Source organism: Excalfactoria chinensis, chromosome 3, assembly GCF_039878825.1.
Source record: "Excalfactoria chinensis isolate bCotChi1 chromosome 3, bCotChi1.hap2, whole genome shotgun sequence".
In the NCBI taxonomy this organism is placed as follows: Eukaryota; Metazoa; Chordata; class Aves; order Galliformes; family Phasianidae; genus Excalfactoria; species Excalfactoria chinensis.
Window position 1 is genome coordinate 99,153,372 of NC_092827.1, and position 10,706 is coordinate 99,164,077.

The 10,706-nt window shown below is 44.9% G+C and overlaps 1 protein-coding gene across 1 annotated transcript; it reads right to left on the reverse strand.

The window, feature by feature from the left end:
• Nucleotides 1–5,004: 5,004 nt before the first annotated feature.
• FBXO48 (F-box protein 48) lies at nt 5,005–9,579 on the reverse strand. The gene is made up of 3 exons (XM_072333500.1): nt 9,408–9,579; nt 8,797–9,114; nt 5,005–7,200 (listed from the first exon to the last, which is right to left on the reverse strand). The coding sequence occupies exons 2-3, from the start codon at nt 9,097–9,099 to the stop codon at nt 7,039–7,041; spliced, it is 465 nt and encodes a 154-aa protein (XP_072189601.1). The 5' UTR covers nt 9,100–9,114; nt 9,408–9,579; the 3' UTR covers nt 5,005–7,038.
• Between the last annotated feature and the right edge of the window lie 1,127 nt (nt 9,580–10,706).

Genomic DNA, 10,706 nt, shown 5'->3' on the forward strand with positions numbered 1-10,706 from the left:
AAAAGGAAAACATCTTGGGCCTTAAGCTAAGCTCAAAGCTCACCTGTGCTTTCTACTCTGCTTTTATCTCACAGGCATCTCCTTTTGTTTATTGGTCTCTGGAGTTTTGTCATTCTTTATTATTATTATTATTATTGGCCCCCAAATGCTTGTTTTTTCAGATTTGCAGGCTTTGGCATATTTGTGACCTCAGCAGTAGAGAACAGCGAGTACTGGCAATCGGCAGTGTCCATTGTCCTAAAGGAAACATGGATTCGCTCAAGAAGCTTCTTGTCCTTGGGGCTGAATCTGGGTAATTTTCTCCTACGTGTGGTAGAGCACTCCTGGTGTCTTTCACTTCCTTGAATTGCTTCTGGTAAAGGATCAGATCTTGTTCTTTAATAAGCTGAGTTTCTTCTCAGAAATAACAGAAACTGCAGCTGTGCTGAGGCAGCAGGCTGGCAGAGACAGTGTTGTCACATCCATTTAGGACGCAGAGGAAATAGGTTTCTAGCAGGCATTTCCCGTATCTCACAGAAGCTGACAGGATCGCTGAAGCCTGGTCTGTTATCCTGAGGAAGGAAGCCTCATGGTGAAGAGAAGATAATCTGTTTGTTCAGCCCTGTTTTTTTGATAATTGCTTTGTGGCTTCTGCTCGTTTTTGCTTCAGGCCTCACCAACCCCAAAATATCCTATAGCACAGGAAAATGAAAAACAGAAACTCACCCAGCTTAGCGTAGCAAAGGAGGAATGCAGACAAGGGTTAATATGGGGCTGTTACTCAAAGATACTCCATTCTCAAACACACGGTAGTTAAAATACAATTGTATCATAGATTTTGGGCAAGTCCAGCTACTCAGAAGATGGGGAAGAGGCGTACTGAATACTAGCACTAGAGGAGAGAGCAGGCCTAGTACAAGGCCAAGTAAAAGAGAAAGACAGAAGAGCAGTTGCTCATTATCCATGCTTCTTCCAGCTGTTTTCACCCTTCATTTAAGTCATCCTTCCACACACTCAGTAAATACTACCTAAATCCTAATTACTTCTTTTTTTTCCTTTCAATATGAATTAGTCTTTTGTCATAGACTATAGGAAAGCAGAAGAAACCACTGAGGAGAAGGATTATATTTACAACCTTCATTGTAAATAAGACATGTATGATGTGAAGATCTTCCCACGTTTATGTTTGATTTGCCATAGTTTTCCCTCCTGCAGCCTACTAATGGTTCAGCCTCAGGTGCTGATTTCCCCATGATCCAATTGTCCCCTTCCCAGGTGGAGGTAGTTCTGTCTTCAGGAGTTTCCAGCTGTGGTTTTCAAAGGCTTTTGACTTTTTCTATGCTCTGGCTTTTCCTTGAGGGGTGAGGTTAGTGTTCCCCTGTTGTTTCATGGTATTTGTTACAGCATTCTGTTTTCAGGGTGAAAATAGAATGTGTATTTTATTTATGTGAAGTTTGTTCATAAGGAAGAGGGGAAAACAGGGGCTTCTGAGGTGCAGTGTGGTGTGCTGCCATACTTTGCTTCCGCACCAAGCTGTTAACTGTGCTCGCTATGCTGTAATTAACGCCTTCGTGCAGTAATCCTACTTGTGGTTTTAGCCTTCATTTTATTATAAATGTTAAATAACAGATGTTTTTTTTTACTAACCTTGTTCTCCAAAGCTTCAGCTCGTTTGGGTTTCCTGCAGGCTGTGAGGGTGAAGCATGCTCTAGGCATGCATCCTCTCACCGTGCTGCCTCTCTCTGAGCAGTGTGGGGGTTTGACAGCTTTGGCAGCATGAGAAAGCTGTGTGCAGCACGCAGAGAACTGCCACAAGTTCTTTGGTAAACCTAAACAAATGCGCTGTGTCGAGTCTGTCTTAAAGCAGGTAAAAGCAGAAGAAATGTGCCTGTATGTGTTAATAACGTGCCACAATATGCAGAGTGCTTCCTTTCAAGCTAAAATATGAGGCTGTTCACACAGGCTGTGTTTTGAAGGGTTGCTTTCAGATTATATAAGTAATTAGGTTTATATTGTTTAGGCTGTACACAGTTACTAATGAATAAAGTGCCGGATCTTATCCCTCCAGCAGCAGGGTGCAGGGTGGAAAACTCAGTCCAGCTTCTCACAGATAAGCATTGATTATGAATAGAGCTCCTTTCCATTACTTTCTCTCCTACCAGTGTGGTTCCTGAGTAACTGTGACCTTTCTAATTTGACTCGTGTGATGCTGAGGAGCACAACAGAGACTTAAAAAGCATGTGATAGAGGGTCAGTGTTCAGGATGATGAAGTGCTGCTGCCTTTCTAGATGACTTTGCCTGCCAACCACACGTTGCTCAGCCACTAAAGGAGAGCCTTGCTTCATAGCGGAGCCCTCGTAATGCTCCTGGTCTCTGCAGGTGGTGGATTGGAGCCTAAAAGAAGAGAGCATGTCTTGCCAACTTGGAAAGTGTCCATTGGTGAACAAGGGAACAGGAATACAGAATATGAGATTGTAGTTCTGGGTGATTTGCAAACTGAATGTGAAAGGCAGACAACATGCAGCCATGTGTATCTGTCAGGTTGTTTGTTTGCTGTTGTATGGGTTTAAATCTGATGCCTGAAAATAATTTGAATATGGTTATTTCATGACCCTTTCATGCTATAGGTTATTTTAGGGACGCCTTTACATTTTAAAATGGAGGCTGGTAATTTGCAGCCAACTGAACAGAGAACACCCTTGGTAATCTTTGACTGAAGCCAAGCTTCTTCTGTTGTTGTTACTCATGGGGCTTCTTGAAATAGAACTTCTGACAAAATAAGCGTTCTGTTTTTTTCCTGGATTAGAACATACGACTCTTTGCTTAGTGTTTAGAAGCAGAACTGTGGCTTTCCCCTCTGCCTTTCTGGCTCTGGTCGATTTCTTTTTTTCTTTCCCCTTTCGGTTTAGTTGAAAAGAGAATAAAACTATAAGAAAGCTGAGGAGAAAATCACTTCTCATACTTCAGCTGACTTCCATTTTCAGTGAGGTACTTTATAGTAAATCACTTCCCCTTCCTTGCATAGATTCAGCCTTTAAGATGGCAACGTTTCCCTCTGATGCTCCATCACATTACAAGAAGATGATTGAGAACATGGAAGGAAAAGAATGAAAGGCAGATGCCAATGAAACAAGCAGGATTTTTGTTGGAGCAGTTCAAAGGGATGGAATTCATTAGGTTTACTTATTTAATTGGTATTCTATATGTTTATCACAGAGATCTTCCACCTCCTCTTCCCTGACTCCGGTGTATTAAAGAATTGGAGTTGAAATAGTTTAGTTCTGCTTCCCCCTTCTCCTCTGTCCACCAGCCACCTCCCCTTTCTTAAAACTATTTTAAACTACACTTCCTACTTTAAAAAGACTTAGGAGAACTTGTGGCAATTTCTTTAGGCATCATAGAATGCAATTCAGATACATAAATACAAATGTCTGGTGGTATTTTTAGGAGTCTTACTACACACCACATGGCCTTTAGTCATCCTTCTAGAAGAGCAGAAATTTCCTCTAACGTCGTCATATCTATGTGCCATGTGTAGATGTTTGGTTATTTCATGGGCACTGACAGCGCTACAACAAAGGAGAGCAGCTTTCAACTGAAAACTGTGTTAATTAAACATAACGGCGCTTTCTTTTTAGATTAGTCTGACTTGTAATGCCACAGTGGCCCTAAGCCACATCCTGCACTGTGACAAAATAAAGCCAAACTTACTGCTCCTTCCTCCAAAAGCAGAGCTCTGCAGCGGTGAGCGGTTGTCAGGAGGTTCTAAAACCACAGTCATTTTGGAAATACAGAAATAAAAGATGTATTTCAGGGAACCTCTGTTTGAGCTTTGGTGCAGGTTTTGATGTTAAGTTGCATGCAGCAGCAGAGGAATGTTCTTTTCATCGCAGAAACCTGGCTGGTTTGAGCTGGGGTGTGTGAGGAGGACGAAGTATTTGCTCTGCACTACACAAATGTTGTGAACTCTCTCAAAATACCTCTTCTGGGAAAGGGGCGGGTAGAATGGTGAAAGGCAGCGAGGCCACGTAGCTGTGAGGAATCCTGGGTGGTGGGTGCCTGAGGCTTCCTTCTGCAGCTGAAAACAGAAGAGTAGCAGCGTCAAAATGGTATGCCAACATCAGGAAAGGTAGGTGGAGCACACGAGATAGAACTTTCCACTTCCTCAAAAGTGAGGGGTAAGAGAGCTTGGTAATGAAGCACAAAAAGGGCTTCATCAGCTACCCAGATGTGAGGATAGATGATGTGCATCTAGGGGAGGTAGGTGGCTTTTGCTGAGGTTGCTCTCTGGGGAGGTACGTCTAAGCACTAGCAATAGTTGAGGTATTGCTCTGGTCACTTCAGCTCTTTGAAGCTACGAGGGTGAAGAGGCAGGTGCAAACCACGGCTGGTGGTGCACAGAGTGCTGCTGTTTGGTGCTGTGGATGCTGCTGGGATGACATTGAAGGGAAGAGTACAGATAGCCCTTAATTGGGCTGAAAGCTGAGCAGGTGGTATGAAGGTAGGGAGGGGTAAAACAAGACCAAAACTGATGAAACCATTTCTGAAGGGAATTAAAACCCTTTTAAAGAGGAGTTTGAAGAGTTGAATCGTGCTTGTTTTAATGAGAACTTGTACTCACTGGAAGAAAAGCACATTGAAAGAGTGAGGCCTTGTCTCATTGCATAGCTGAGCACTTTGAACTCCTAATGTGTTAAAACAGGTACCAGCCACCTGAAGTGGACAGAGCTAAAGGCACCAATGGAGACTGGTCATTTCAGAGCTTGTAAGAGAATGGGGGAAGCACTACAGCTAATTGCATGCTGTACCTGAGACAAATACACAGAAAGTGATGGCCGGTGCAGAGGAAATGGGCAGCAAGAGGTGAAAAATAGCTGAGAGTTGAGGACTGGAAGTAATAGGAGGAGGCTGGGTGAGAAGAAAGGTGAGGGATTAGATCCATTCTTGTGCATGATTCCTGTATTACAATTAATAATTTGGGTACTCTTGAGGCGATGAGAATAATACCAGCAGCACATTCTTCTCCATTTAGATGTGTCTTTTTAATTTCTAAGTTAGAGTAGAAAATACAGCGAATAGGGCGTGATGCAGCATCTTCAGTGCAGAAACTGATGTGGTTTTTTTCTTTAACTGGGTAACAAGATACAATCTTAAGGCAGAATAGCTAATAGTAAAGGAAGCTGCGTTTGCAGTTCACTGAACTTCACGCTACACCCACTGTACTTCCCATTGCTCTTTGCCCCAACTTACACTCAAGCCACACGTGTGGTGGCAGTGCGATAGCATGAGGTTCAGTGAACTTTAAGTGTTGCATCCATTACGGTTATTGAATGGTGTTGTTTCTTTTGGCAGTGGAGAGGCTCTGCAGCTTATTAAAATTGTAGCAGTGGGATCTTGGTCTCTGGACCAGCACTGGTAGATAAGCAATGTGTGGTAATACAGGTAGCTAGGAAACATTACTCTGCTCATATGTAATGCTGCTGACAAGAAAGGTGTCTCCATTAGATTTCTTACTTAGGACTCAGAAAAGATGCTGTTGCTTATGAACTGGGGGGAATCAACGTATTGTTCTTGGAGGCATCTTAGAACTGTGGTCTTTGCCTGGCTGCTCTGTGTTTCCTTGCCTTTCAGATAAAGGCACCTACAACTACAACAAAGAAACAGCTATCTGTGAGTCCAGACTCTTACAAGGACTGGGGATAAAGAAAGGGCTTCACTGGGTATTAAATAACTGTGAAAAATAAATGCACGTAAATCATAAAGAGTTCGGAACTGTTTGTTTGTTTAAACCCCACCACCAGAAAACAGTCTTAACCCAGGCGACCATGATAGTTACTTTGCCTGCACAAAGCTGCTCTACTGCTCCATCTCGTGTTACTGGGCACCACTACGTGTAAGGGCTGGACCTTGTTTAACTAAACCTGACCTCGGCTGCTGACATAACATACCTGACCACGTGCTGCCAAAAGGCCTTTTGCCACAGTCCACAGTGGTCAATTTGAAATGTTTTTGCATTAACTGTGTTTCTAGGTGTGGTAGAGCTCTTTCTATATTGAACAGGTTCCAGACCAGTGACCTGTTTTAGGCATTACTAAAACAAGAAATAAAAATAGGGACCTTCCCAGCATTTTCTCATTACTCTTTAGTGCAAAAGTATAGGTATAGAAAGGTGACATTCAAACCAAACTGTAAGAAAGTGATCTTGCAGTCATTCTTTATGTTGAGCAGTACAATAGGTATCTCTTACACTTTTTGAAGTCACTGCAAAAATCAGTGCCGGTAAATCAGAACCTGTATGATGGGAGATCACAACACAGAGAAAGCAAAGCGTTTCCAAACGGTATCACTGTGTGAGGTTACTTTATTTTTGTTAGAGTATCTGAGTTACTTTGTTCCAAGTAATAAATGGAACTTGTCCTACTTGCTGTTTCACTGCCTTCTATATCGATAACGTGAGCTGATCATGGAAAGCATGTTAGTAAAGTGTCTGCTTCAGCCCTGCTGGTCACCCTGATGTGCGAGTCCTCATTCACAAGTCCCAGAGCTGGGCAGTAGAAATGCAGAGCTGCTCAGCACCAACACGTCCAGATGCGCAGGCTCTGTCCCTTGAGGCAGCTGTTGGGATGCTGAGCCACTGGGTGGCTGTTTTGTCCTCTTCTTTCCAAGGTCCGCCTCTGTCCTTGCCCGGCCTATCTTGTTGAACTCCCACACCACACTGCTGATACAATAGATGTTGAACCAAACACTTGTGTTTTCTTTTTTTTACAAGTTTCTTTAAAATAAAGTGCAAATTTATATAATACAGCAGCAGATTACATTTACAAATATGAAATTACAAGTGAATACCGAATAAGACTACAAGTCTTATTTAGCATTTCCCTTTTTGTATCGGTCAATCTGTTATCAAGTGCAAGTAAAAAGTTATCAGCACGTGTTTTCTTTGCAAAGCTTTCGTTGTATGCTTGCAAATACGACTAATTTAAACAGCAGTTATGTACAGGCTGGCAGCCCACGTGTTGATGTACGGTTCTTCAGTTGCAAGCAGCAGTGGCGGCTTCTCATCTTTCTAGTTCTGCTTCCAGGATTTCTCCCCATGTGTCAGCATCCATCGGATACATGCTTTTCTCTGGCAAGTTGTTCTGTGAGTGAATGTTACTGTATTTCCCACTGAGCCATTCTTGTTTTACTTTGCATTTCCAGTAGTTCCTTAGTAAAGTGATCTGATGGAAAAACAGACAGTGAAAGTCTTGGAAGTAAAATGAATTGAGCTGTATTCAACATGAATAAGGTTTGGGGTTTTTTTTTTTGCATTGGAAAAGTAGTGCCAGAAAATGGATTTGGAATGTGCCTTTGATACCTGGATGCTGAGCCCAAAAAGAAGCAGATTTGGGTCTACATCCATCTTTTCTGTTCTTAGTTAGACTGAGGATCATTTCTTGCCTCAGTTCATAGAGGGTGAAAACGATGGGGAAATGAAAACCCTAAACAAGAATTCATCTTCCTCCTTATTCTTAAAAAAAAACCAAACAAAGCCTTTCACTTTCTCTTCCCTGTTCAGGCTTTCTACGACTTTTAAGTCTGACTTGTGCTCATAATGCAGGCTGGTTGTATTTTTCTATTCAGCCAACCCTATAGTGCATGAAATGCTTGCTTCGTCTATTTGTTGCTCATTCCCCCTCTAAAACAGAAACAAATGAGAGGTCTGGTGCAGAGAGATTTGTAAACTGTTGTGCAAGAGGTGAAAGATGGCTACATTTGGAGGTCAGCCCTTTCCTGCTTAAGGCAGGGCGTGTGAGTCCAGAATTCATTACTAGTTTTTGTATTTAGCTTGCTCTCTTTTCACACCTCACTGTTTGCAAATGCACCTGCTGTGTGTGTGTGTCAGGACTTAACAGTGTTCAGCACATCCAGCTCCTCTCTCTTCAGAGCAGCCAGAACCAGGAGTGTGTGTGTGTGAGTTTATGTGTGTGTGTGAGTTTATGTGTGTGTGTTCCAAAACAGCTCCTGTAAGCCCCTTCTTTCCTTCTGCTTACCCCACATTCTTCCTCCTGGATGGATGTTGCTCAAAATGTATTGAGATAAAGCTATCTAGAATTAATTTTCAGGAAATTTTTCTTCACAATTTTTCTTCACCATTTCAATGAAGCACAAGAAGAGCTCATAGACTGACAGGCAGGCTATGCTATTCGGCCACCTGGGTGCAGCACTGGCTCACATTCGGCCAGCTAACAACCCCACAGTATGAAGTTATGGGGTGTGTGGGAGGTTACTGGGTGTGTATGGGGTTATGGGGTATGTGTGGGGTTATGGGGTGCGAGGGGGGTTATGGGAGTGTGGGAGTATGTGAATGTGTTGTGTTTGGGGTGTGTGGGGTGTATGGGATTTGTATGGGCTGTGATTGGGGTGTGTATGGGATTATAGGGTGTGTGGGGTTAAAGGGTGTGTGGGGTTACAGGGTCAGTGTGGGATTATGGGGTCACTGTGGGTATCTATGCAGCTTTCCAGCTACTTAGTGGCCTTGGGACTAACTAGAATGCGCAGAGCAAGCAAAGGAGGTTCTGTGTAGGAAAGGAGATATCGGGAATAGGAAAGTGATATAAACAGTTCTATATAGTGTAACAGAAACGTGTCTGTGCGTATTTAACTGTAATAACAGTTTGGTTCCGCTTATCGAACCACGCTGCCATTACAGCGCTTCTCCAAGCATCTGGACAGATGAGAAACACATTTCTGTCATTTCTTTGTCTATTATTCCTACCACGAACCCCAGAAGCTTCAGGGCTGCCACCACCCATCACTCATTACATCCCGTTTACCTTCCACGAGTATCCGCTTCCCCGGTCGCCATCGATCTCCCTCTGGCAGACAGCCCTCACGGTTAAGCAGTGGTTTTTCCACAGCCAGTCGTTGCCGTCAATGGCGAGCCTCCAGCGCCTGCACGTCATGGCGGCGCTGCACAGGCTGCGGAGATCGAGGGAGCTGAAGATCTTCACGCTGACTTCGGGAGGCAGGAGAGCCACAAAGTCAGCCGGAGCCCCTCTCCTCTTCTTGTCAGGAGGGAGAAGGGGCGGTTCGCCACGAGTCGGTGGCTGCTTGTTTCTCTTGGGCGTCTTCTGCATCGTTCCGAGCTCTCGCTAAACCAAAGCAGCACGGCCGAGTGAGGGAAGCGTAACGCTTAGCGAGCATCACGACGTTACCGCTGCCCGGCTGGAACGAGGGATGCCGTCCCACAGCAACGCCATCGGCCGTCCCTCACTGCCGTCTCCTTCAGACACAACAACGCCAGGCGCTCGTTCTCCGCTTTTAAGTTCTTTCACCATTTTAACGGCACGCCGTTCCCGTCACACACACACCCTTCCAGCCCACGGCCACCTGAACCGAGCACCGGTACGGCGCGGTGCTGCCTGGACCGCCCGTGCCCCCATACCTGTCCGCGGGCTGCCGTTCGTTCGGAAGCGCTTCCGCCATCACCGCCTCGCCTTGTTGACAAACAGGACGAGCTCTGCGGCGCACGGCTATGGCCGCACGGCGTGCCGGGACTCGTAGTCCTCCCTGCCCTGCGTGAGGGACGGATTGAAACACCAACAGCGGCCGTTCCTGTCGGTGTGCGGCCGGGGCGGGGCGATGTGAAGGAGCGGAGCTCGGAATGGCGGGCAGTGTGGTGGGGGCTGCCCCATAGCTACTGCGTCTCCTCTGCTGTGCTGGTGGGCAGAGCTGGTGCTGGATCTTCTCACGAGCCAGCAGAGTGCTGTTTTCCAAGCAGGTGTTCCACCTGGGCTCTGTATCACGCACCGGCCATGTAGATAGGGTGGAAAATACCTTTCAGACCCTGAGAGGAATAAAAGCAGGAGAGAATCTGTGGCGGGTGACTGAGGAAAAGCGGGCTTTGAAGCAGAGGACGCCCTGCTGGCACTGCCTATCGCATGCACCGCCAACACGTTCCTTTTCTCTCCTTCTCTGCAGTTTGCTCTTTCTCAAGGGTTGATAATAATACCCCGAGTGACACATTTGCCCTCTAATATTGATTCATGCAACTTCATTCATCGTTTATTAGCCCAAAGGCATGGTTATGAGCAGCCTAAAAGCATTTGTTGCATGTATTCCAGTGATCGTTCAAAATCAATATATCGGAGCATACGAAAGTTGAAGACACTTTTCTAAGCAGCTACAGATTAACACAGTCTGTCTGTTTGAGCCAAAGCCTTATCCGGACCCTCAGGGTGCTGCTTTCAGACACTTACCCTTACTTGAGACAGCCAATAAAGTGCATTTCCCTTGCATCTTTTTCTTTACCAGTTTCAGATACCAATGGGGGCCAGGATTTGAGGGTCTGGACACAGAAAGATCCACTCATGCTCCAAGACCCCAGCAGTATTGCTACGCATTAAGGCACAAAAATCCCCCACCATCTAAAGGAGAACATCCAAGAAACAGCGCTGTATTATGTGAATGGCAGAACCTGGCCCAGTGCCTCAACTCTTCCCAATTGAAAGGACAAAATATTTTACCACCGTTTTATACACTTTGATAAATGCTAGCCTGTCACCTGCATCATTATTACATCGGCAGCGACAGATGGCAATGGAAAAACAGAAAATAACCTAGAGTATTCACGTTCTATCAGTACCTCTAGTAGTTCAGAAAGTTATCTCCAGTAACTTTCAGTTTCTATAGCATAAAAGACGGAAAGAGCAGAGGAAGGGAAGGGGCGTTTTCTCTGCTGAAC